Source organism: Hirsutella rhossiliensis, assembly GCF_020360975.1.
Source record: "Hirsutella rhossiliensis strain HR02 chromosome Unknown scaffold00003, whole genome shotgun sequence".
NCBI lineage: Eukaryota > Fungi > Ascomycota > Sordariomycetes > Hypocreales > Ophiocordycipitaceae > Hirsutella > Hirsutella rhossiliensis.
The window spans coordinates 4,618,608-4,643,583 of record NW_025408669.1 but is presented as its reverse complement, the minus strand read 5'-3'; the positions used below and the strand labels follow the sequence as shown (position 1 = coordinate 4,643,583).

Here is a 24,976-nt window from a genome sequence, read left to right as displayed (position 1 = left end):
GATGACGACACTGCGGCCGGGCTTGGTGGATTGGCCGCGTTGTCTGTACAATGAAGTCTGGTTCAGAGTGTAATGGACATGTTCGAAACGGTCGCCTATTGCTCTTTGGTCTTTGATAAAGAGCCGGCTTGGACCCCATCCCAAGTCCCCTCACCCGCGTCCCACTCCCTCGCGGCAAGACAAGCCATCCTTCTCTATAAGCTGACAGCTATAACCAGCTGGCTGCTTTCTCCGCAACATGTGGCCAGCGCCAGCCCAGAACAAGTCGCCAGGCCGCAGCGGGCGGGCCGCCCATTGGCCCGTCTGCAACGACAGCCAGCTGCAGGAGGAGGAAGCCGATACCAGCAACGGCACGACGGGCATCGCGTGGGCTACAAAAAAAGCCGGCTGCCCGCCTACCGCAGCTGTTGTTCCCGGCAATCCGACTTGTCTGATTCGACCCGTCTCTTCACCGTCGTGTACAGTGCAGATACCACGTCCTGTACCCCCGTTGGCACGGCCCTGGAACCAATCTCGGCCGACGACCATGCATCACCGCACCGCAGTCGCAGCGACGGCGCTGGTCCGGCTCGCGGCCGCGGGCCTGTATCCCGGCATCACGACCGCGAACCACACGTGTGCGCTCGGTAAGGCTCGATGCTCGCTGGCCCCGTCTCCGGTGTCTTACTCGTGTGTTCTATGCCCACGCAGCCGAGCCGGTGCTGTCGTGCTCGCCCGGCGCGCTGCCGGACAGGGCTGCGGATAGCTGCTGCACCGAGACGTTTGGGGGACTCGTGGTTGGTGTGGCCCTGTTGCCGAGCTGGTCCGGCACCACGGCTGAGGCAGCGAATGGCTACCTAGGTTGCTACCCAGCTTTGGAACACGCATACCGGCCTCGAGAGCAAGGGGCAGGTCTATGCAAAGAACGCCTGGTCCATCCACGGGCTCTGGCCCGGTGAGTGCAGAGTTGCTGTGCCGCCGAGACGGGCGGTGGTTGTCTAACTAAACACCTGTTCCATTCAGACTTCTGCAACGGTGAGTCTCGCTTCGCAGACCGAGCATCATGGACGCTGACGTACACGGCCCCAGGGACGTATACGCAGTACTGCGACCTGAGGTATGCGCTCCTGGTGGCGTAACATGCGTCGGCTCACCACCTCTAGTCGACAATATGACCCCCAGCCAGTCCCCAACACCACCGACGGCACCCCCTCGGGCGTCCCCGTGCCGCCATACGCGGGCGAGCCCATCGACAGGTGGTTCGGGCCCTACGGCAAGCTCGACCTGCTGGCATACATGCGCCGGCACTGGGTCAGCCAGCACGACGCCAACTGGGTCTTCTGGGCCCACGAGTTCTCCAAGCACGCCACGTGCTTTTCCACCTTCCAGAGAGGGTGCTACGTGCGTTCTCCCCGTCTGTGCGCCCCATCATCCGACGGCGGGCAGCCCGAGTCCTGACCCGTGTGCTCCCAAAGGGCCCCAGAGCCCCCCCGCACGCCGACCTCTTCGACTTCTTCGACGCCGCCGTCGCCTGGCACCGCCCGCTCCACACCCACCGCTGGCTCGCCCGCGCCGGCATCCGGCCGTCCAACGCCACCGCCCGCTCGCTCGCCGACCTGCAGCGCGCCCTGGCCGCACCCGCCTCGGCGAGGTCTGGTACTACTTCCACGCCAGCGGACGTCCCCAGCGCGGCGACTCACGCGCTCACCCGAGGCTCGGCGCCCACGAGGCTACCCTCGACGGCACCCTGTCCAACTGCGCCACGGCAGCGGGCGCCGTGTGGTATCATGAGCGTGCCAGGGGCAGCGAGCAGTGAGCACATGTTCGACGAGCACGCAAAGGGGGGCCTTGCTCTCGCGTCACCCTTGATCCTACAAATACAAGATGCACGGGCAAGGGGGCCCGGCCTGGGACACATGTTCCTTGCTGTGTGTATGCTTTTGGCCACCCCTGAACTAGGGAGCATCGGCTTCCTCTTGGAATAAAGGCTCTCAAGCTATGCAAGTGCCGCATTCGCTCCCGCGCCACCGCCAGCTCCTTCTCACCCCCCCCTCCACCACTGCGTGTGCAAACGCAGAGTCCTCCCATCCGCGGCGTCCTCCCTCTTTGGATACCCGTCGCCTGCGCATACCCCTTTCCTCTCCATGATCAAACGGCCTACTCGTCGTCGCCCGGCTCCTCCTCCACCTTGGGCGCCGTGTAGTGTCGCTGGTGCATGTCGCCCGTCTGGATCTGTGTGTCCGTGCCGGTAGTCGTAGCCGTCGTGGGCGCCACCTGGCCTGTGGCTGCGGCAAAGGTGGCATTCGTGCCGGCGCCAGAGGCAGCTGTCTTTGACTTCTTCTTTGACTTTTTCTTCAACTTCTTCTCCTCGGCCGTCTGTCGATGAAGTCAGTGAGGTTCACGGGTGCTATCGGAAAAGGCCCGGGGAGAATGAGCTTACCTCGTGCCAAGCCCAGACGGGTCTGAAGCTGTCCATAAAAGAGACATCTTCCCACAGATTGGGATAGAGCCAAAAGCCGGGCGGGACGGCAAAGTACGTGATGCAGAAGAGGATGACACGGAAGATGGCCATGAGAAAGAAGAGGCCCAGCAGGCCCAGCAGGCCCCAGCTGAGGTAGTAGACTCCTTGGCGGAGCTTCAACGGCCAGAGCGGGTACAGGACAATGATGAAAATGATGAGGAGGGCGAGAGCGGCGTACAGCTGGCGCTTGATCTGGCTGCCCTCCCACAGCCAGGCGTAGTACATTTCTTCTTTGGCCTCCTGCTGCTGCTCGATGCGGACGTTCCATTGGCCCTTGACACGCTTGGCCTTTTTGCTCGAGTCCGACTCGATTTTGCTGACACGCAGGGCGAGCATGCTCAGCGGGAGCAGCTTGAACGTGTTCTCAAGAGAGGCGCGGTCGTTGATCTCGGGCAACAGCGGGTTCTTCTTGCGCGCCTTCTCGTAAGCGGGCGACTGCAGGGCCCGCAGGGCGCGCTTGACTGCGGCACGTGTTAGCAAACCGTGGCTGAGCGCTGTCCGGGGATTCTCTGGCCACGTGCCCTTGAACATGTCCTTGCGCTCTCCGTTCAGGATGCTTGTGCGCGGCTTCAGGTCCTGGCCCCTGAGGAACTTGGCGACAGCGATGGCCTTGGGGTTGGGGGGACCGGGGGTGATGGGCTGCGACTGAGAGTGATGGTGGTCGTGGTTGCAGTTGGGGCCGTGTTCGTGTTCGTGGTCATGATCATGGTCGTGATCATGGTCGTGGTCGTGGTCGCAGTCGTGATCATGGCCGTAGTCATGGTCGTGGTCGTGGTCGTGGTCGTGGTCGCAGTCGTGGTCGTGGTCGTGGTCATGCTGCTGATGCTGCTGCATGCGCATGCGCTGCTGCTCCATGGCCTGGCGCTTGATGTGTTCGATAAACTCGGGCACAGTCATGCCCGCCTTTTGCGCGTCCTCTGCCACCCTGCGCTGGATCTCGGCGATCTGCTCAGGGGTTGGGCGCTGCATGCCCGGAGGCATCTGGCCAGGTGGCGGCTGCGCAGACATTGTGGCCGCTTCTGCTGATGCTTGCGGGGCGGTTGCAAGCTGTACCGTTGGGGCGAGAGCCTGTGACAGCAGAATTGGTACGAGGGAGGTGGACGATGGGAGAAAGGGAGGAAAGGGGAGAAAGGGGGCGAGGCCGAAGAGCGCTCTGCTTGGACTGAGGCTGACTGGAACTGACAACAGGGTGTTCACTTCCCGAGTAGTTTGGTTAGGGTGCCTCGGATCGTTTTTTGCCCGCAATCCGGGGTACGGTACGGCTACAGTGCGGGAGACAGTGCGTCGCCCCTTGCGACTCGCGGCGCGGCGCCAAGCCCGTTCGGCGCTTGACGAGCCTCTTCAATCCACCTCCGGTCTCGCATCCGGCCAAGGATTGACCGCATAGCCATCGTGCCGCGATGGGGGACCGACTCACGCAGCTGCAGGATGCTGTCGATCAGGTACGCTCCTTCTCTTGACGCCTCGATCCTTTCGGCAAGCACGCGCTGACCCGACGAATAGCTAGCCCAGCAGTTTGTCGCATGCCTGCACTTTGTCCACCGACGACACGACCTCGAGACGCTGAGCCCCACCGACAAGATTCGCGACATCAAACAGGAGCCGCACCAAAAGGAAGGTTGGTCTCGCGATACCGCTGCTCGGCCGCGCGGGCGCTCACCCATCTCTTTCAGTTGATCCGCTTCCCGCCGACGAGTTCCAAGCCGGTCTCAAGGAGCTCTCGAGAGACCTCATTGTCAAGGAGCAGGAGATAGAGTACCTCATATCCTCGCTTCCTGGCCTCGATAACAGCGAGAAGGACCAGGAGCGAAACATCAAGGATCTCGAAGAGGATCTCAAGGCTGCCGAGGCGCAGCGGCAGGATGCGCTGAGGGAGAGGGACCAGATCCTGGCTCAGCTCGACACCGTCATTCGCAGTGTCCGGAGGCCTTGAGAATCGCCTTTTGCGGCCGCCATGGGCCGTGCGTGATTGTGGACAGAGCATAGCGCGGAGTTTGGGTCGATGGGTTTCGGTCAATGATGGAGCATCTCGGGGGTGGCGGGTTTGGTCCTATGAGGGTTGAGACAACCAAATTTTAGCCATCTTCTATCGTGAACAAAGTCTATGGTGCTACTGTGCTTCTCCTTCCTCTATCCTTGCCCCAACGTCCGCCCTATCCTGCCCAGTCAAAGTCCACGGAAGAAACTCCCATGCAGCCCCCATTGGCCTGTAGAAACCCTCAAGGTGATGGCAACTTGAAGAACTGGGGGAAAATCTTTCGCAATTCTCGCAAGTGCCGGATCTGGTATTGCGAAGCTGGCGTCTTGGGAACCGGCAAGTCGTCCTCGACGAGGTGAGCGACTGTCCAGCCAAACTCCTTGGCTTTCGTACAGTTGAGATGGGAGTCGTCTAGTACCAGTCAGGCGCTGATGCAGTGTCAAGATGGGAGGGGTAGAACGCACCCACGAAGAAGCAGTCTTGGACGTTTTCGACGCCAGCCTCGCGCATGGCCTTTGTGTACATTTCAGGGTCCGGCTTGCAAATGAGCGGCCGCGCCGCATAGTCGCAGTACGTCAGCCCTTGGAAGAGGTCCTCGACGCCAAGCAGCCGCACGACGCGCTGACCGTGGGTGACGTAGGCGTTGGTGAGCAGCCACATGGTGACCTTGGACTTGTCGATGTCCTCGAGCAGCGCGCGCAGCTCCGGGTCTGGCTTGATGATGTCCTCGAGGGGCAGGGCATCGTCGACCTTGGCGTTGTAGTCGAGGGGGTCAATCTGGTGGTGGCGCACGAGGCCCTCGATGGCCAGGCCGTAGTTTGTGTAATAGTCCCTGTGCAGCCTCGCCGCCTCCTCGGCAGGCACGTCGAGATGCTTGACAAAGTACTGATCAATTAGTTCTACCATGTAGTCGTGGACCTTGGCGCCTGCACCCCACGTTAGCGACTGTCGAGCGTGAGTCACCGCCAGATGCAGCTCACTCCGGGAATAGAGGCAATTGTCGACATCACTTGCTCGGCATGTCAGTTTCGGATTGGATCGAGAAGTAAGCGGGAGCAATGTGCGCACAAGAACAGCACCGGTTTGGGGGAGCCGGTCCCGTTGACGACGGCCATGCTTGCGGCGGCGGTGGCGGGGCTTTGGCGGAAGCCCGAGAGACGAGGTGCCGAGGGGGGGGCTGCCTGTGGCGAATAAAGCAATGAAGAGAGACCGCGAGGGGAGAGGGAAAGGGGGGAGGTTCGACAGTATGGCAGGCCAAGATGGGCTCTATATAACGACTTATTGCTGGTCGGTTGTAAGGAGAATTTGGCAGCGTGGGCTAGGTGGAGGCTACGGCGTGGTCGCATGCTGCACCGGACGAGACGGCCGCAATCGGGCCCCAGTGCAGAGAGTGGTCAAAGTCTCGATCGAGGGAGCACCCCATGGCCGTAAATCACGTTCATGTTTTCAACGACCGAGTGATTCGTCCATTGGCTTTGGAATGGACTCTGCGCTGCCTCGATTCAACAGCTTCATGGCGACGCCAGGGCTAGCGCCTGTTATTATTCCCTGAGGACGGACGGGACAACAGCTAACGGGGTACCGAGACAAATTCTGCCACCCACACCGCCCAGTTCGTCCGTTGACAGCTTGGGCCTCGGCCGCCTGAAGTCTTTCAACCCCTGCCTCAACCTCTCAACGGCCCCCTTGCCCAAACACTTCCCCTTCTCTCTCACTCACGCGCACTCTTTCGAGCGCGCTCATGGCCGGTTTGGGGAACTGAGGCCCCTATTGCCTGCTCCCACATCCTCTCCAGCTTCTGTCGCAAAGGCCAGCTGGAGACTCGTGCCTCGTCAAGGGAGCATCAAGTGACGCATCGTGGCAACCTGCGGACATGGCGCAGGTCGGAGATACCGAGGCCTCCTTGGGCACCCCGGATGCTGCTCCGCGGAAGCTCACAGACCAGGAAGCCTACGAAATCCAGCAGTATGCCAAGATTGTGCGCTTTCGAGACGCCGTTTTCTCGGGCGCCCATCCCACCATCAAGCTTCCCAACCTCGCCAGCTCTCTGCCGCTGCCGTCGCCTCGCGCCGCGGCCACGGCTGTGCCGCTGTCGCAGGGAAATGGCGCTCCTCTGGGGATCCTCCCTTCGTCTCGGCCGACGAATGCAAAGGACCAAGACGCCGCTAAAGGCACTGCCATTGTATCGTCGGCCATACCGAAGCCCTTTGCCTCTGGCCAGACTGAAATCAACCCCATTCTGCTTGAAAAATCAGACGAGCTCATCAGAGCAGAAGTCGCCCTCCAGAGGCAGCGGCTGGAGCGTGCTTTGCGGGATGAAGTCGAGCAACGCCGCTCCGCAAAGACTTCGCAGTCGGAGCGCTACACTGACCTCGACATCTCTGACGTGCTGGCCAAGGCTTTGACCTTGGTGCCGCAGACTGCTGCTCCCTCACCTGTTGGTGAAGACTTGACTGCTAATCATGATGCCGCGAGTGACTCTTTTGACGAAAAGACCTTTTACTCTTCACAGCACGACACTCCCCAGTCGCAAATGACGTCGCGCGTTCGCAACGACTCGGTTGAGCCGCAGAGCTCTGGCGCCGTGCCTCAAAAACCAGACTCCGCTTCGCAGACTGTCGACGAGACGCAGCATGGGCGAGCTCAAGCCGTAGTCGCGCCAGAGCCTCCGGCGGCCATTCCGACACGGCAAAAGGACAGTCAGCACGGCGGCTTGTCTGCCAACCCTGTGGTGGCTGCGCCCTTGGCCAATGTCGTCCCAGGGCTTAACAATTACGTCGGAGCAGGGGCTGTTGCGACTCCGCCCAGCCAGAACACCGCGAGCGGGGCGCAAAGCCAGTCCGAGGACTCGGCGAATCTGGAGCTTGACGCGGCGAGAGTCGAGGTTGCCAGGAGTCACACGCAGCTACAGCGTAATTCTTACGTCGATCTCCATCCTCCATCTCCCCTCATTAGAGGTCATGCTCTGCAGCCTGTCGCCCCCCAACCAGCCCAGATCTCTCCCTTGGCTGTCCCGGGACAGGGCCACGACGGCCCCTCCCAAGCCGTACCGCGTACAAGGGGTACGCCAGCGCAAGTTGCTGCTCTCAGACAAGAGCCGTCGGCTGCCACCAGCCCCGACAGCTCGTCCCAAGGCGGGAGGGCGTCGGAAAAGAGAAAGAGCAAAAGGAAGAAGAGGAAGGCGGACCGGCAAGCGCCAGAGGTCGAGGCCAACCCATGCATCAAAGTCGAGCCCCGGTCTGCTTCCCCATTGACTGCGCCGTCGTATGTCCGGGCAAACAAGCGTCAGCGCCAGTCTCAGGGGCAGGCGATTGAACTTGAGTACGAGTCAAGCTACGAGAGGCCCCTTGTTCATGGCCCAGACGGCCAATACCTGACGCGGCAATACAGAGACGAGCAAGTTTCCTTGGGCTACGACAGTGCCAGGGCGCACCCCCAACGCGCCGTGAGCACGGCCTTGATTGGCGACCAGCGATACGGAAGAGAGTACCTGGACGAGCGAAGGCTGCCCGCCGACGGCCACGTCCGAGGTTACGGACTGCCTGGCCCGGTGCCGCCATACCCGTACTCCCCCAGAATGGCTTATCCCCCACGCCCAGTCTCGCAGGTGTTTGCGGGCGATGGGTATCGGGAACCCCCGCGCTCCTTTCGTGAGTACACCGAGGGAGGCCGCGTGAGCGTCCGCCCTGAAGGCGACGCATATGCGGGGCAGCCGAAACCCCCTCAGCCACGGATGCTGGTGGACGCATTCGGGCGTGAGTATTTCGATCCATCTCATCCCGCCGTCCACCGCCCCAACGCTCCTTCGGTCGGGCCCGGCGAGCCCGGTCTCGTGTATGAGCGGCTGCCTCCGAGGGCCGTCTCTCGGCATCCCGGCCCAGAGCCGTATGGAGAGGGGGGCCTTGTATACGGCGGCGCCCCGGCAGCGTATGCGATGCCCAGACGCGTCGTGACCCAGCCGGCCGAGTACGCCCCTTATGAATACAGAGACGGTCGGCACAGAGAGTACCAACCACGGCCGATGGCACCGCCCGGGGAATTTATGGAAGTTGGAGACCGAAGACCTGTGAACGAGGCGCCGGGGGGGTATGCTACGAGGGCCGCGAGCATGATGCCGGTGGAGGCGGTTCGATACGAGGTGCCGCAGGCATACGGGCGAATGCAGAGTGTGCGCCCCGAGATCCCGGGACATGAATACGCACCAGGTGTACATGCAGAGGGCCGGCGCGAGGCTGCGCAGCCGTACGTGAGGGAGTATGCGGCGCGGCCCACGGAGCCGTACCACCGACCGCAGGCTCCGCGAGCCGACGAGATTGCCTTCATCGAGCGGCCCCGAGGCGCGACGCAGGAGATTGTATATGCAGACGATGCGCGGAGAGAGGTTTATCGCTGAGGAAGGGCGCGAGACGAGGCATCATGATCGTTTCAGAGGTAGCAGAAGCGTCGGGTTGGAGATTACATACAAAGCTTTGCACAGTCGGGTGGGCGGATAAACGGATTAGCACCTCGATACCCCGGAACAATGAAGCTCTTGTTGAGATGGTGAGCGTAGAGGGGGTCGCCGAATTGTGGTGTCAAAGTTGAGGCGATGACGAAAGCAGTAGCGCTTGGGTCTGCCACCAGGGTGGGAGCCGGGCCGCCGTCGTCGCGGTACAAGGCCCCGTAGGGTGGAAGGGGGGAAGGGGGGTTTACAGTTTGGGCTGGGGCTGCAAGTCGACACAAGAGCGAGCATCCGAGGTGAGAATACCAACTGGTTCCCCGTAAAGTGGGAGGGTCCGGAACCAGCGGAAGTGGTGCGCCGAGGCTTGGAACGCACGAAGCTCCATTTTCCATCGTTGGGGAAGTTGCGAGACGGGGCCATGGGAAGAGCTGGGGGAGGACGAATTGAAGAGACGGGTTGTCCTGACACGGCGGAGAGGATGGAAGCCGGCGGGAGGCTAATAATGCACAGTGCCCTTTGGGTTGGGCTCGGGCGCTGGGGCTGAGGCGATAAGGAGCGTAGCCTATATAGTATCGTCGTCTGGCACAGATGCACGGTGGACGGGCAGTAATACATCGCTTGTGCTGCGGACGCGGCCAAACCGACGGGAGTGTTTGGAACCTAATCCTTGGCGGCTGTGCTCGAAACAGCCTCAAGAAGAGAGCAAGTCGCTAAGAGTAAAGGCGGAGGAGCGAATGGATGCTAGCCCGATCAATCACACAGTAGGTATCACGAGCCCGGACCTAATCTTCAGCAGTGGGAGAGAGAGAGAGAGGGTCGAGAAAAAGCTACGGCTGTTGGGAGCAAAAGGCACGCCACCAGTCCTCCCAGTCGCTGTTTTGGTGACGGCTTGCATGTGCTTTTGAAGGCCAATTATTAGGTACTACCTAAGGCCCGACTGTCCCGGCTTGAGGAAGAGGTATGAGGCATGTACATACACATAATACTGTAGGCTGTAGGTCCTACGTGACAGTGCTATCAAAATACCTACCTCTCTCCTCTGTCTGGCACACCAAAAGCCCCCGGGCAATGATTCACCGGCATCAAACAAACACGTACGTACGGTACACCCCTTGATTCTGCGACATGGTCCGGGAAATCTCCCTTCCTCAGCAGGTTGATGTCTTCCCTGAGCAGAGGTGCCGCTCTTTTGGCGGGTCCACTCCCGAGGCCGCGCGTTGTCTGGGGGCTTTTGACTTTGCTCAGCTTTGGCTAACCTTATTATCTTGCCGTGCCCATGAACAAGGAACAACATTATTCCCGTACGTTTGGCGAATGGATGGAATGGTGGCTCTGTGGCATGCAGAAGCCTCTGGCGTCGGGTGCCCATGCTACCCTAGACGGGTATTTGTTGTCGACGGTCCACGTCTTGATGAACGACTCGCAGGTTGAGAGCGTATCGGGGGATATTGAAGCTGTTTGATCCATGGGGCTTTTGTTGCGGCGGCTTGGCATACGTATGCACTTGCGCACTCCACTCGCTTTGGTGCGTCGGCGCTCTCAACACGAGCGCGAAACAAGCTGGGCGGTACTCGGTAGGCATAAAGTGGAGAGGCAGCTCAGGGTTCACCGGCACCCGCCAGGCGGGCAAATCCACACGGTGCATCTCTTACCGGTAGTACTGCCCTTACCCCGTAATACCGTGGGTCTTGTGGGCGTATCCGTACTGCGTGCCGCGTGAGCGCTGTGCCTCCTCCCACAGTGTGTGCATGACTCCGGCTCTTGGTACCCAAGTAAGGTAAGGTACTATTGGCATTCGATTTAACATGCCCATTCATACCCTTGAACACTCTGGCTCGCGTAGGGCGGGATTGCTGCTATTTATATTTCCACCAGCATGTCACATATCTCCTTGCTTTGACGAATGCCACACTCCCTCCCTACGGTATGGAGGAGCGGGAGGCATGGACCGAGGGGGTTCAGCCCGCACCTCCAGGTGCACAGCAGTACTACTTGCGTGCGTACTCTACGGTTCCTCGGTGTACGGCGCCGCGTTCCAGCCCCAGTACGATGGCAGGGCTGTTGGTGGAGCTGGCACGCGCAACTTGTACCCGAGGTCAACGACTTGCTGGGGAACTGCCGGCCGTGGCTGCTTTCAGGTGGGCAGGGCAAGGGCTCATGGAGCACGGATGAGTTTATCTCGGCCACCTCGAGCGCAATCATGGGGCCTGTTGCATGGGCCAAGGAGGTGAGACAGATGAATATGGCACTGCATTTCCAGCCTGTCGTGCAGTGCAATGACGGCGCACAGGACAACCGCCCCAGCACGGTGCGAGAGACTCCACAGGCTGCGCGAGGTACCTGACCAGCTGCGGACGCGCTGTGCTTCGCGCCTCCCACAAACCGGGTATTTTGCCGGGCAGCCCCAGCCAGCAGCGCACTACGCAGCAGGCCACCGCTGCATGAAGCGAGTACTGGCATCCTGGCATCCATGGATGGCACGTTAGGTACCAGTACAGTGGCCTGCCTGGAGGCAGTAGGGCCCTGCCGGTGCAAGCTTAAGCGTCGAGGTACAGTACTTGCGGCTGGTCCCCCCCCCCGGCCGTGCGGGCACATGCCCTGGTTGGCTGCCAACACAGTGGAGGGCCGGTGGACAGCGCCGTGAATGGCTCCCGTCCCTCTGTCTCTGCCTGTGAACTGCCCTGCTGGCGGCCTCGATTTCGACGACTCAAGGGCTCGTCCAACCAAGCCCCGCCCCATCCACCCACCCACACCCTCTCCTGTCTCGCCTTATCCTGCGCGCCCAAGTGTACCTACCTCTCTGTCCTCACGGCTCCTCCACCTCCCGCCTCCGCCTCCGCCTCCACCCTCATTCACTCTCACCCTTGGGCCAGACAGAGAGAGGGCTTTCCTTTCCTTCTCCACCCGCGCCCTCTTCTCTCTTCCCTTTGCATCACCGCCTCGCGCCACCACCCTTCGACAAGGAGCCTGGAAGGACCACGAGCGCCAATTCTTGCTCTTGCCGCCGTCCGCTTCCCTCTGATTTTCTCGTTTTTTTTTTCTTTCTTCTCACGACCTGCCTCTCCTGCGATACCCACCCCCATCCCTCTCGACCTCACCTTGTCCCCTTGCACCTGCGGCTTCCTTCGCTTCGACTTCGACGCCTTGTTTTCCCTGGATACCCATCGGCCGTCTCCCCTCCTCGCCGCTCGGCCGCGTCCCCTCCGGTCCCTCATTACCGCCCTCCATCGATACTGCCATTGTTCGCTCACCATGAATAAGTTGGCCAACATGCGTCATTGGTCCGAGAGGATGAGCCCCAATTTCGGCATGGGCCGTCCCAACATGCCCATCAATCCCCTCAACCAGCACCCCAAGAACACGGCACAACCGGGCGGCCCCATTGCCCCGCCCCAGGCTGCCGATGCCACGATTCACTACTCGTTCAACGTCCCCTTCTCCGCCGACCTTGCCGGTCCGAACACCGAGGATATCGTACACGCCACGACCGATGCCGTCCTCCGATGGACGCACCCCGAGGACGCTCCCGACGACGTCCAGGTGCACGAGCTGCCCGCCCACGCACAAAACATAGCCAACCTGCGCAAGCTTTGCAACGACTTGTCCGTTGGACCGCTGCCCGTAGAAGCCCATGTGCTGTCATCGTCGGCCAAGAATGGCAAGGGCCAACAGGTCACCACCGTCTGCCTCTCGGGTTCCCCCGAGCTCGTCAACAAGAGCCGAGAGACCATTTTGAATGAGATACCCATTTCCATGGTACGCCAGTGCCTCGCCTGGCAGATCGGTCGTTGGCGGGCTGTTCAGAGTGCTAACGTGCTTGCAGCGCTGCACAACCATCGACATTGATGGAAACCTCGTCTGTGACCTCGGAGCTGGTGTGCTCAAGAAGCCCGTCGTCGAGACACTCGACTACATCTCCAACTTTTGCGGTGTCGACATCTTCCTGCTCGGGCCGAAGCTTACACCGATGGTGGACGGAATGACAGGTGACTCGGAGATGCGTATGGACCAGAGATGGCGAGTCGCCATTTACGGTGATATCCTTTCGTCGGAACACGCCAAAGCGCGTGTTCTGATCCATATTGACACCCTGGTACGCTTCACTCTACCTGTGTTCCCTCACCTATTCCCCCTTCTGCTCCTAACCCTATCACAGCTTGGCCGCGTTGTAGACGTCACCAAAGTCGAACTGTCCCTCCAACAGCTTGTCTGTGGGCGACATCGAAAGAACATTAAGCTCATCGAATCCTCGACCGGTACCGCCATCTACTTTCCGCCCCTGTTCTCTCAGATGTATCGTTACTGCCCCCCGAACTCGCACCGCCGAGACCCTGCGGACATCTTCATCACCGGTGAGAGCCCTCATGCGATCGAGCTAGCCAAGCAGAAGTTGCACGAAACCGTCTCTCGGATCCGGCTTTACGTCAAGGACGTAACTATTCCCGCAGCCAAGATTGATAGCATCCTGCTCTCGCGACTCGACAAGGTCCGAAAGATCCTCGAGGCCAACGGAACTTACATCATGTTTCCCCCGCTCGCCTGCCAGCGCACCATGGTTCGTGTACAGGGAAGCGAGGGGCTACCGGTGGAACGCACTGTGCGCGAGCTCATGTCCTTGGTAGGTGCTGCCTCTGAGCGTTGGCACATGTTGGTGTCTAACTTGTCTTCAGGCCGGTCAATTCTACGGTGCGGGATGGTACACGCAACAGTCTGATCAGAGGCAGCTTCCTGGCGCCGCGGACATTCGGACCATGCTGGGCGACATCTGCGCCAACTCGGACGCTGACTTGTCTTTCGACAAGGTGAATTTCAGCGTCACTGGATCTGACGACGCCGTCAAGTCCGCCTTGACGGTCATCTCGGAGCTTCGATTCGTCACCCAGTCTCCGTACCAGATTCGCGTCAAGATTGAGCTTGCCAACGAGCACAAGGAATTTGTCAGCGGCAAAAAGAATGGCAAGATAAACAAAATCATGGGACAGAGTAGGTTCCGCCAATGTCCTCGGTTGATATGACGAAGCCAAAACTGACGTTCGCAGGCAATGTGCAAATCATATTCGACGGCTTCAACGAGTACAACTTCAACATCGATGTCATGGCGGCTAGCTACGACTCGATGAAGCAGGGCCTGACTCTGGTCGAGCAGGAAATGCCCGCATCCATCTCCTTTCATGTTCCTGACCAGTATCACAAGCGCATCATCGGCATCGGTGGCCAGCATATTCAGCGAATCATGAAGAAGCACTCTGTCTTTGTCAAGTTTTCCAATGCGATGGATCGAGGTAAGCCAAAGACACCCACACACATCACCGCATCGTTCCCCTTGCTTACAGTCCTGCAGGAGGCATGAGCCGCGAGGATGACGACATTAAGGTCGACAACGTCATCTGCCGCACACCTGCTCGCAATGCTCAGAACTTGGACGCAGTCAAGAATGAAATCCTGGAAATGGTCGACAGAGCAGTAAGCCGTGACCCAAGCATCGGGAAGTCTTGTGCAGATGGCTGACTGGTTCCTCAGGATTCCGAGTACACAACTCAAGTCGCCAGTGTCGATCGCCTTTACCACCGCGAGCTCATTGCTCGCCTTCCCGAGATTGACGAGCTGGAGCAAAAGTACAACTGCAAGATCAACTTTCCCAGCACCGAGGAAGCGAGTGATGAGGTGACGGTTACTGGCCCGCAGTGGCAGGTTCCCCACTGCGTCGACGAGTTTCTGGGCATGGTTCCCGACAGGCACGAGCTGGTTTTTGCCCGGAGTTTCGAGCTTGTCAAGTTCCTCGAGTCGGCCGAGTTCGCCTCTGAGCTCGTGACCAAGTTGAGGGTCCAGTACGAGGTCGAGGTCACTGTGCACCATACCCCTGACGAGGTTACAGAAGACGGCTCTCCAACCGTCACCTTGTTTTGGGGCTTCACCCGTAACAACGCTGGTGGCCTCCGAGACGCCATCGACCTCCTCCAGGCGCAGCTTGCGGCTGCGGGCGTCGAACCCAGCATTGTTAAGGGATCGATTCCTCGACCCAAGTCGGACTCGTTTGAGGACTCTCTTCAGTACTTTGATTCGAAGCTGCTTCAGCACGCGCCCACTTCCGTTGCCGCCGACTCTCCCGTCAAGGCTGCTTTTGGCGCCGAAGTTGCTCGTGAACGAAGCAGCATCCTCGACCGGCTCCGCAGGCCCGGCAGCATGACATCCATTTCGTCCTTCCTGGACCGCAGAAAGAACAGCTCGCACTCGATCAACGCCAACTTCTTCAAAGGATCGAGCAACGTGTCCAAATCGTCTCTCATTTCTATCGAGTCGACCCGCAGCTTCAATGCTGACCGAAACCCCTGGAACGATAGTGGCGTGAATCTTCCAGACGACGACCACCCGTGGGCCCCGCGTCCGATGAGCAAGCACATTGACAGCAAGCTGGCCATCCCGCAGCCCGGCGATGCAACGCCACGCCACGGCAACCGCGTGTCTGGAGACAGCGGTCGCCCTTCGACTTCCCATTCTTTGAATTCTGGATACCCCGCCCCGGTTGGGCCTTTCCGTTAGATGGCTTAGAAACACATGATGCGAATACCCGGCTGGATATACCCTGGCGTAAAGAATACCCCCAACGTCTTGATTCTACATCGGTCGGCTCTGATTTTGCTCCGATTCCTGCTTGTTGCTGCCTGTTGATTTTTCTTTTCTTTTGAGTGCGCCTGTGCCACCACGCTGCGAATGTCGGTGAAATTTGAGATTTGGTTACAGGATAGGTGGTGTCGATCTTGACGACTGACGTCCACTCTTTATACCCCCGCGAGTGACAAAAAAGCGAGAGAAATGGAAGTGAAGAGAATACCCCTGGGATGCCACGCAGATACAACGCTGCAGACAAATGGAAGGAATTATCTCGAGCGACGTAGCGCAGAAGAGTTATACCAATGAACACGGCCAAACAAGGGCATAGGACAGTCGTCTGGGCTGTGCCCGTGTTGTGATGTGAGAAGGCGGAATCTGGGCCTGATGTACGTGCGGCAGTTCTTGAACTCGATCTTTGCTTCGCCACAGCCTGTTTCAGGTACGTCTCCAGCCGAAAGACTTCAGCGTTGACGCTCGCATGAGGCTGCGACAACCAAGAAACCTTTTGCAATTCTCGGGTACTGAGACCAAGTTCAATCTTGAGATGAAGGAGTTTACGGCACGGAGATGGCGAGAGTAGAGCAATGGGCACGAGTGAGTAGCTTGAAACAAAATTTTGCTTGTGAAGCGCTCCTGGCTCAGATAAGAGCTGTCTGCTCCCGGCTCGAGTCGAGATTGACCTATGCAAACATACTTGTGTTATACAACCCGTGTAAGCCACGGTTCTTTTTTATGAAGCCCATCAAATCACCGATGGTATATCTGCACAACTAAAAAAAAAATCAAATCAATCGCGGCGTGCGGCGCGGTGCCAAAGTCGCGAGGCCGACCGCCCGGCCGCTCAAGCCATGAGAGGTCCGACCCTCACTTGCTCGCGGCCCTGCCTTGCCTCCAAAACTATGGCCTGCCTCTCGCGCTTGCGATGCTGCGCCTCCATCTTGGCGAACTGGCCGCGGGCGCCGTGCTTGAGCTTGGTAATCATGTCGGCGACCTTGCCCTTTGTCAGCTTGGGCGGCGTGGGCGCGTCTCCGCGAAGGCGGTCCAGAAAATTCAGCTGGCCCTCTGTCGGTGGCAGGCTTCGCCAGTACTGGTGGCGATGGATAAAGGTGTGGGGAAACGCGTCCGCGGCATATCGGTCGGCGCCGTGGACGGCGTCGCTAAATGTGAGCGCCGTGAGGATCTCCCTCGGGGCGGCGTAGGGGGCCTTGGAGGTGCCCGGGGGCAGGGCGCGGACCTCGAGCGCTCGAAACTTGGGACCGGGGCCGGCGCCCATCCGCTCTATTCTAATGTAGGAGCCGCTCGGGGCCGAGAGCACGAAGCGATCGGGTCCTACCTGAACCCAGGCGTATTGGCTGATGGCGCGGATGTGCCGCTCCCCAGACGTGTCGGCGATGAGGTCCAGGACAGACGAGTAGTCTGTAAAGGTAACAGCCGCATCCGAGCTCTCTGCCTGCCCCTGATATGGAGCGCGCGCCTCCTGCTCGCTGGCCTGCGGGGCTGTCTGATGGTCTTTGAGGGACCGCATGTCGCTGACCGAGGCCTTGTCAACCAGCTCGCTGGGGTCGAGGCCGAAAAGGGTTGGCGTCGTCACGATGCCGGTCTCGAGACTGGAGACGAGATCAATAATGTGGCAATTCTTCTTGCCCGGGTGCAGTCGCATGCCTCTCCCGATCATCTGGACGAGCAGATTCCGCGACCTCGTCGGCCTCCCCAGGACGATGCAGTCGATGTTGGGGATGTCGGTACCTTCGGTGTAGACGCCGCAGTTGACGAGGACGGGGAACTCTCCCCTTTTGAAGGCCTCGAGTATCTCGCTGCGCTCCACCTTGTGCGTGTCGCCCGTGACGAAGCGAGCGTCGAATCCGTATTGGCGGAACTTGTTGGTGAGTCCGGCAACATGAGCCAAGTCGACGCAAAAGGCGAGGGTCGATTTCCTGTCCGAGGCCTTGGCCATCCAGCTCCGGACCGTCATGTCGTTGACCTCGTCCGTGTTGACGACCTTGGAAAGCTCGCCAGTCTGGAAGTCACCGGTGAGGCCCCTCTTGACCTTTGAGAGATTGGCCGACGAGGCAACCGTGGTGAAGACGACGTCGGAGAGCCACTTGTCGGAGATCATGTCGACATAGTCCTTGTGGTAGACAATCTCGTCAATGGCGGCGCCGAGCTTGACGCCGTCAAAGCGGGAAAAGGTGGCCGACACGCCGACGAGGGTAGGCGAGTTGGGCTGCTTCTGGTCGAGGCCAAAGTGCTTGAGCGTCTTGAGATAGCCCGGGGCGACAATGTGATGGGCCTCGTCTACGAGCAGCAGCTTGTACGTCGAGGGGTCGAACTTGTCCAGGCGCTCTCGCGACGTGATGCTCTGGACGCTGGCGACGGTGATGTCTGCAGTGCCCGAGGCGTGCAGAGAGCCCATTTCGATGTCAATGGTCTTGTCCGGGTAGGCGACGTGGCAGTGGCGCGCAGCCTGCTCGACCAGCTCGCGCCGATGGGCGAGGATGAGGGTGCGATCGCATCCGCCGGGGCGCGAGTTGACCTCGTCAATGAGCTGGGTGAAGATGACCTGGGCAACGTCAACGGCGAGATGACAAGGGGCACCAAGCGCACGGGGGGCTTACGGTTTTTCCGCTGCCCGTGGCGAGTGAGATGCCGACACGTTTGTGGCCCTGGCGCAGAGAGGAGAGGACGGACTTGATGCATTCTTCCTGGTAGTCTCGGAGTTTGGGCTTATAACTCGGGGCAAGTGTCGCTGCGCCGGCTCTCAAGGAACCCAGACCAAGCAGCTGGGAGCCTGCCGCAGAGACCGACCGGAACGCGCATCTTGCAGCGATGCGTTGCATCGTACATGACGACGTGACAACGTGGGCGGCTTGGTGGCAGGCAAACTGTTGTCGGCCGGGATAAGGACAAGACGGGCAGGAAAAAAAAAGGCCTTATCGAGAGCGCCTGGACGAGTAATTGTTAGTGCAGGGTCAGCGCGAGGTCAGCGCGAACGTGTCTTATGTAAGCGCCCTTCAGGGGTCCTATCCTTGCCTGCCCGCGCTGGGAGGCAGGCTCTTTGCGGAAAAGGCGACAAACAATCCCCGGAGACGCCTCATTATGACTTCTCCTCCATCCACCGGGCGTCTCGCGTGGCCCAACCCGCAGCATCGCTCGAGGCTTCGCTCCAAACGCTGCTCGAATAGACTCACTTGCTGCTACCATGGGCCCGCCCGTCTCGGCTGCATACGACGCTAATCAGGGACCATGGACCCTGACGGCGACTTTTCCAGTCATCACGACGAATCAGACGGAGAATCACAGTCTACCCTAGCACTCGAGCCAAGCAGTGCTGACGAGCGCTCGCATCACAACAACAAGAGGCTCATCCAAGACAGTGCTGCCCATCGACCGTTCAAGCGCCAAAAGGGCCGGTTCAATGCCGACTATCTCGAGCTCCTCAATCGGGACATCGACGACGCCGCCCACGGAGTCTGCCTCGACGATGACTTTGACCTCCCGCGCACCCAGCTTGGTCTCACCACCTGGTCGACCCTGGAGAAGCGACAGTTTTTCGAGGCCCTCGCACGTCTGGGCCGCCATGACTTACCCGGCATCGCGTCGCGTGTCAACAGCAAGAGTATGGTTGAGATCAAACACTACATCAACTTCCTGGAAGAGGCCCATGGTCTCCGCCGGCGGCTGCAACGTCGTTCATTTCTCGAGACCGCCGAATATCCGGCAGCCGTCGAGCTCAGCCAGCCGTGCTGCCACGCGCAAGAGGAAGCTGCTGACGCCATTGCTCTGCGCCAGGAGCATCGGGAGACGCAGCGTGAGGAGAAGAAATGGGGCTGTCATTGGGACATTTCACCCATGGTAGCCCAGAGGCTCGACCATGGCCACGATGCCGACGCCAGCCAGCCCCTCCCCTTTGCCCAGCTGTTTCACCTTGGCCGTTGGCTGAGGCTCTCGGAGCGCTTCTTCATGAACTCATCGATTCCAGGTGGCAACTGGACCTTTGTCGACCATGTTCCGCCCTCGGTGTGGGCCACAGCGTTTGACGACTTCTACTCGCTGGTAGTGTCCATCACCAGGCGGCTTGTTCAGACAACGTTATTCATCAGCATGTCGAGGATCAGGGCCAAGAATGAACTCATCCCCAACACGAGGAACATTGTGAGAAAAAGGGACGCCGAGGCCGCAGTCGCTTCCTTGGGCATGGCTCCTAATGCACGGCAATTCTGGCTCAAAAGTGCGAGAAGGCTGCGCCTGAATGTCTACCAGGAGCTGCTGGACCAGGAGGAAGGTAGCGACGAGGAGCCCATGACATACGACCAAGTCGAAAGCTCACTAGACGAGGGCGATGGGGACAAACCAGTTGAAGCAGGGACCATCAAACAAGAGGCAGTTTCTGACCATGACCAAGACGACCTGTCAGATGACTCTGGAGAGGACAACGTGTCGCCCGAAAACCAAGAGCAGCGCGACATCAGCCGCGAAGCAAACGAGGTATTGTGGTACTCTGCCACGGATTTGCGAGACTTCCGGGGCGCTCGGCGGGCGCTCGAGCGGGCCATCGCCATGGAGAGACGGCAGGAGGAGCAGGCCGAACGTGGCGACGAGTACGCAAGCTATCAAGCAGAAGTCGAAATGTGGGAGGTTCTGCAGAGAAAGCCGCCGATGGATATACCCAAGAAACAGGACCCCGGCCCGCTAGAGAGGTCCAATGTGGACGTGGAGAGCATATACCCCATGAAGAGAGATTGGACGAGTCAGCTCAAGTATCGCAGCGAGTGGGAGGCGTGGGACCAGGACCGATGACGGAATTGGTCTGAATCCGTGTTGGAGTTGGCGGGCGCAAAGTGGTGAAGAGAGATGGAATTTCAATAAATAGTACACTAGTATCGTGGCTGGGTATCTGTATCGGCCGAGGGACATGCAATTGGTCCTCGCACATCCCCATCTAGCCCGCATGTGTTGTGCGCCGTCATCGCCTGCCGCCGCCCCTACGCCCCCTGCCTCTGCCTCGTCCGCGACCCCGGCCGGCTCCTCTGGTGGTCCTAGAGACGGGCGTGCTGCGTTCCTCGACACTCTCTTCCTCGCCGTCTTCCCCCGAGTCGCTCTCGTCGTCGTCGTCATTGCTATCCTCTTCTTCGGTCGTCTCTGCCTTGTCCTTTTCCTTGTCCTTTTCCTTGTCCGCCTTGGCCTGGTGGCTGGCGGCCCTTGTACGGCCCCTAGCACCTCTGGCAGGTCTGGCCGCCGGCGATGGCGCGTCGGTCGCGTCCTCGGTGTCTTCGGCCGAAGCAGCTCTGGCCTTGGCCGCACCGCCCCCGGCGCGCCTGCGTTTCTTGTTGGCGGGCGAGGGGGCGGGCGACAGGGCGAGCTGGGGGGGAGACGTGGGCGCCTCGCTGGGGTCGGCAGGGGCGCGCTGCAGCATAGACGCGAGGAACTCGGACTTTGGCAGGGTGAAATCGACGTACTTATCATCGGAATCTTCGTCGTCAAAGGACTCGCGCTCGTCGATGGCGTCCAGGTTGTAGTAGGTGCGGAGCTTCTGCCAGATATGGGGGATGCGCGTGTGGGGGTACACGTCGGGATCGAAGCCGTGGTTGCGAAGGTGTTCAGATATTGCTATCATTCTGAAGTGCTTGTGCATGCCTGGCGTGCGGAGCCGTCAGTCAAAGCGCCTCTGGGAAGCCCAGTCCCTCTTATCCCGCGGGGAGAAGACGCACCGGCCGGCTTCCAGCGAATGACGGCCTTGAAGAGCGACGCTATCTGATCGTCGGTCCAGAGCTCGTTGTACTTGAGCACGTCGGCCTTGGCCGCTGGTGCGGGCGCGGGCGTCGCGGGGGTGGCCGCCGACTCCCTGGCCGAAGCTGTGGCCGCCGCGGGAGTCGCACTGGCTTGGGGCGTGTCAATGTCCATGGCATCGTCGCCGGCGCGAGCGGCTGTGGGCGTGGCAGCTGCGTGGCCGCCGCGGGCGCGCTTCTTTGGAGGCATGACGGCTCGATCAATTGCCTGCCGGTGGAACGAGCTGTCGCATGGCAAAGGGGGATGCGCGCGGAGGGGTAAATGCTGTGCGGTGGCAGTGACTGATTAAACAGCTAAAGTGTAGAATCTCTGGCTGTCAAGGTGTAGGCGCTCACATATATAGCTCGACGAGCAAAGTGATGAGGTGGGAGAAAAGTAATGCGTCCGACAGCGGCGCGCGCGGTGGGATGGAGGTGAGATCATTAACCGTCAGGTACCGTCAGGTACCGTCAGGTACCGTCTAATTTTAGCGCCAACAAGGGCAGGCAGGTAATTACCCGCTGCCCACCAGACGGAAGGTGCATTAGGTCAGCCAGGCCGGAACGCGATCGCGTCTCGATGCCTCAATCCAATGACTTCGTACTGTACACCAACGGAGAACATGGTTGCTTCGTCTACCCTGGCTCTGCGTGACGACCAATGCCGCACGTATTTGGCCGGCGCAAAATGAAGTCATGGCCCGAGGCGACCCCGAGGCCGACGTCTTCGCCGTTCCCGACTTCTGGCAGACGTCGAAATGGCTGCAACAGGTGATTCAGGATGCGCCGCCAACCCTGTTCACAACGGACCTCGGTGGCCTGCCTGGAAACCCGCCGTTTCGTGGTGCTAACGCTAGCAGCAGCGCTGGAGCTGCTCCAGATGAATCAAGCTCAGGCTTCATTACCTTTGATACAGTTGCGCTCCAGCAGGAGGGCTTCTTCAAGCTCCCTTCGCTCTGCCTTGTCGAGCCCAAGCAGACGGTCACTCAGCCAGAGCAGCAATGTGCCAGCACTGCTTCCACCAGCTCGAGCAGTACTGAAGATGCCCAAGATGTCTGGATCGACACTGCAGAGCCGTCGGATGACAAGGTTAGCTTCAGGACATGGGATGCTTTCAAAACCACAGAGTTTGCGGTACATCAGCCCATGTTCGTGAGCGAGGCTGGCCCAGCCGCCTACGATGCCTTGCTGCGCCAGGCCGCAGATCCGCCGGAGCTCCAAAACTCGGATGCTGCCATCGTGGAAGCCAGGACCTACATCTCTTGCTTATTGGCACTGGCTCTCGGCCGAGACTCCATCTTCTTCAAAAAGGACAACAAGCTGCAGACATTCCACCCTGCGCTCCCAAGCTTTCGCATCTCGGGATATTCTCGACAAGTCCTCGAGGGAATCGAAAGTCAGGCCCTCCGGTGCGGGGGCTCTTTCTTGCAGCTGAGTGCCTTTGTCCGGAGCGCCTATGCCAAGAACTCGAGTCGCTGCGAGGTGGCTCTCGCCAGTAGCATCTCCCACGTCTTGCAAGCCGTGGAACAGAGGCTAGCTGTAGATGGCATCAAGCCCCGTTCCCTCTTGCAACTTCAGGCGTCCATCCGGGACGTCTCAACCGCATTGGCTCCTCCTCAAAGACTCGTCTCGCGGCTGCGTCAAGAATTTTCAGACGAAGAAATTTTGTCCCTCATTTTTCATATGGCGTCCTCCTTGGACGACGGCCAAGGCTTTGTTCGAGTCATCGTGCGCGAGATGTTGCGGCGAGTGTCTGCCCCATGGATCGAGCTATTGGAAGAGTGGATCGGAACGAAGCGAGAGGAAGGCATTCCGCTGTCAAAGTCTTGCGTGGGAGAAAGCAGAGGGTTTGTCAAGGTTGAAGCGGAGACGTACGTGGACGATTTCGGCCGCGAGGTAGAAGACGTCGACTTCCGACTGGATCATACCAAGGTGCCGGACTTTATGCCGAGCGATGTGGTCGAGTCGATGTTCGAGACGGGGCGCAACTTGCGTTTCATCAGATCCTTTCACCCAAATCATCCCTTGGCTCAACAAGCCGTGATTGAATCAACGCAGCCGCCAAAGGCCGAGTGGCTGTACGACTGGGCCTCGATATTGGAACTCGAGAGACGAACCGCCCGGTATCGCGACAACCTCTACGAGGTCCTGCGAGCAAGTCGCCGCGACTCTTGGTCCCGCACGCATGGCATTGGAGCCGTTGCGCCTGCCCCCAGCTCGACGTTTCAACTCGATTTCTTTGGACTGGATCAACATGGCATGGAAGAGAAAATGTTGGCCTCAATCAAACAGCTGGACCAACCGATGACTGGGCCGAAAGGCGAGGATTCTCTGAGCGAACTCTTGCGCGAGCGACTCTTCGATATGCACGGTGCGGACATGGATCGAGCCGACGCCACGCCGCACTGGTCGCTTCTTTCCGTTCTCTCATTCGGTGGGATTGCCTCGGCACAGGCTCAGATAGTCAACCGTGAGAGCCTGCGGTTGCTCTTCGACGCACACGACATTCGTGGGCAGTTGAGGCTGCAGCGAGACTTCCATCTTTTCGGCAACGGAATGTTCTGCAGTCGCTTGTCACACGCATTGTTTGACCCCGACTTGACGTCGGCGGAGAGGCAGGCTGGCATCGCCAGACAGGGAGTCATGGGGCTCCGCCTCGGTGGGCGGGATGCCTGGCCCCCAGCTAGCTCGGAGCTGCGGCTGGTTCTTATGGGGGTTTTAACTGAAAGTCACGCTTCTCGAGACAGCTCGAGCTTTAGCCTTCAGACTGGCGACTCTTCTCTGCCGGGAGATCTAAGTTTTGCGGTTCGGGACCTGTCGACCGAGGAGATTGACAAGTGCATGAACCCAGACTCGCTCGAGGCGTTGGACTTTCTTCGGCTTTCCTACAAAACGCCGGCGGAATTGAGCGGCATCATCACCCCCATCCACCTGATGCACTACGACCGCATCTTCAAGCTCCTCTTGCGGGTGTTGCGGATGCAGTACGTTACCAATCAGCATTGTCTCAGCGTCAAGGCCCAGGGTGACAGCTGGCAATGCCCGAACAATGCGTCATTGCGCTTCAACAGAGAGGCCCATCACTTCGTCTCGAGCGTGGCATCGTATTTCCTTGATGTGGGCGTCGCCATTCCTTGGCAGATGTTTGAGCAAAGGATGGGCCAGGTGCGGGCCGACCTCGAGGACGGCAGCGGGGATGTCTCGACCAAGAAGCTCCAGAGCCCCAACGAGCTACGAGAGCTTCACTCACAGGTTCTCGACCGCATCATGTTTGCGTTGTTCTTGCGCAAGCGGCAGCAGCCGGTGCTCAAGCTACTGGAGGAGCTGTTCAGCATTGTGCTCCGGTATGCAAAGCACGCGAGGTTGGAGGCCTTGGGGAGAGGCGGCGAGACGGAAGAGAAGGCGGACGCCGCGGAGCTGTACGCCGAGTTCAAGAAGAAGATGCAGGTCTTCCTGACGGTCTGTCGGGGGGTGTCGGAGAAGGGCCGGGCAGGGAGTGGCAAGGCATACGAGGAGCTGGGCGTTGGGGAGGACAGCTTGGTGGCGCAACTGCTGATGAAGCTGGACATGGGCCACTTCTATGTCGCGCAGTTCAGGGGCTAAGCCGAGGAATTGACGGATATATGTATGAATAGGATGAGACTTGGCTGGAGCATCTGCCATGGGCTGTGGTCGTGCCC

At 59.7% G+C, this 24,976-nt stretch overlaps 10 protein-coding genes across 10 annotated transcripts; 6 read left to right on the top strand and 4 right to left on the bottom strand.

Moving 5' to 3' along the window:
* Window positions 1-526: 526 nt before the first annotated feature.
* On the top strand, window positions 527-1,795 carry HRG_03672 (ribonuclease t2 family domain-containing protein; the record flags this gene model as incomplete). Its single annotated transcript, XM_044862143.1, has 8 exons — window positions 527-626; window positions 691-776; window positions 841-934; window positions 1,003-1,014; window positions 1,069-1,096; window positions 1,143-1,380; window positions 1,455-1,630; window positions 1,693-1,795. The coding sequence occupies 8 exons, from the start codon at window positions 527-529 to the stop codon at window positions 1,793-1,795; spliced, it is 837 nt and encodes a 278-aa protein (XP_044723169.1).
* Window positions 1,796-2,136: 341 nt separating this feature from the next.
* HRG_03671 (translocation protein sec62 domain-containing protein) lies at window positions 2,137-3,508 on the bottom strand (the record flags this gene model as incomplete). Its single annotated transcript, XM_044862142.1, has 3 exons — window positions 2,137-2,355; window positions 2,420-2,961; window positions 3,022-3,508. 3 exons carry the CDS (start codon window positions 3,506-3,508, stop codon window positions 2,137-2,139), a joined length of 1,248 nt encoding a protein of 415 aa, XP_044723168.1.
* A 392-nt stretch (window positions 3,509-3,900) lies between these two features.
* HRG_03670 (subunit 21 of mediator complex domain-containing protein) lies at window positions 3,901-4,433 on the top strand (the record flags this gene model as incomplete). The annotated part of the gene is made up of 3 exons (XM_044862141.1): window positions 3,901-3,942; window positions 4,004-4,118; window positions 4,174-4,433. The coding sequence occupies 3 exons, from the start codon at window positions 3,901-3,903 to the stop codon at window positions 4,431-4,433; spliced, it is 417 nt and encodes a 138-aa protein (XP_044723167.1).
* Window positions 4,434-4,719: 286 nt separating this feature from the next.
* Window positions 4,720-5,593, bottom strand: HRG_03669 (haloacid dehalogenase-like hydrolase domain-containing protein; the record flags this gene model as incomplete). The annotated part of the gene is made up of 4 exons (XM_044862140.1): window positions 4,720-4,889; window positions 4,943-5,404; window positions 5,459-5,487; window positions 5,547-5,593. The coding sequence occupies 4 exons, from the start codon at window positions 5,591-5,593 to the stop codon at window positions 4,720-4,722; spliced, it is 708 nt and encodes a 235-aa protein (XP_044723166.1).
* Window positions 5,594-6,351: 758 nt separating this feature from the next.
* Window positions 6,352-8,871, top strand: HRG_03668 (uncharacterized protein; the record flags this gene model as incomplete). Its single annotated transcript, XM_044862139.1, has 5 exons — window positions 6,352-7,038; window positions 7,093-7,550; window positions 7,593-8,128; window positions 8,171-8,363; window positions 8,421-8,871. 5 exons carry the CDS (start codon window positions 6,352-6,354, stop codon window positions 8,869-8,871), a joined length of 2,325 nt encoding a protein of 774 aa, XP_044723165.1.
* Window positions 8,872-12,171: 3,300 nt separating this feature from the next.
* HRG_03667 (KH domain-containing protein) lies at window positions 12,172-15,459 on the top strand (the record flags this gene model as incomplete). The annotated part of the gene is made up of 7 exons (XM_044862138.1): window positions 12,172-12,675; window positions 12,743-13,012; window positions 13,076-13,537; window positions 13,590-13,902; window positions 13,959-14,201; window positions 14,261-14,382; window positions 14,440-15,459. The coding sequence occupies 7 exons, from the start codon at window positions 12,172-12,174 to the stop codon at window positions 15,457-15,459; spliced, it is 2,934 nt and encodes a 977-aa protein (XP_044723164.1).
* A 913-nt stretch (window positions 15,460-16,372) lies between these two features.
* HRG_03666 (type III restriction enzyme, res subunit domain-containing protein) lies at window positions 16,373-18,375 on the bottom strand (the record flags this gene model as incomplete). The annotated part of the gene is made up of 3 exons (XM_044862137.1): window positions 16,373-18,091; window positions 18,147-18,254; window positions 18,337-18,375. 3 exons carry the CDS (start codon window positions 18,373-18,375, stop codon window positions 16,373-16,375), a joined length of 1,866 nt encoding a protein of 621 aa, XP_044723163.1.
* A 399-nt stretch (window positions 18,376-18,774) lies between these two features.
* HRG_03665 (Homeodomain-like protein) lies at window positions 18,775-20,328 on the top strand (the record flags this gene model as incomplete). The annotated part of the gene is made up of 1 exon (XM_044862136.1): window positions 18,775-20,328. The coding sequence occupies one exon, from the start codon at window positions 18,775-18,777 to the stop codon at window positions 20,326-20,328; it is 1,554 nt and encodes a 517-aa protein (XP_044723162.1).
* Window positions 20,329-20,494: 166 nt separating this feature from the next.
* HRG_03664 (chromatin modification-related protein EAF7 domain-containing protein) lies at window positions 20,495-21,507 on the bottom strand (the record flags this gene model as incomplete). Its single annotated transcript, XM_044862135.1, has 3 exons — window positions 20,495-21,165; window positions 21,240-21,332; window positions 21,408-21,507. The coding sequence occupies 3 exons, from the start codon at window positions 21,505-21,507 to the stop codon at window positions 20,495-20,497; spliced, it is 864 nt and encodes a 287-aa protein (XP_044723161.1).
* A 485-nt stretch (window positions 21,508-21,992) lies between these two features.
* On the top strand, window positions 21,993-24,899 carry HRG_03663 (spc97 / spc98 family domain-containing protein; the record flags this gene model as incomplete). Its single annotated transcript, XM_044862134.1, has 2 exons — window positions 21,993-22,140; window positions 22,213-24,899. 2 exons carry the CDS (start codon window positions 21,993-21,995, stop codon window positions 24,897-24,899), a joined length of 2,835 nt encoding a protein of 944 aa, XP_044723160.1.
* Between the last annotated feature and the right edge of the window lie 77 nt (window positions 24,900-24,976).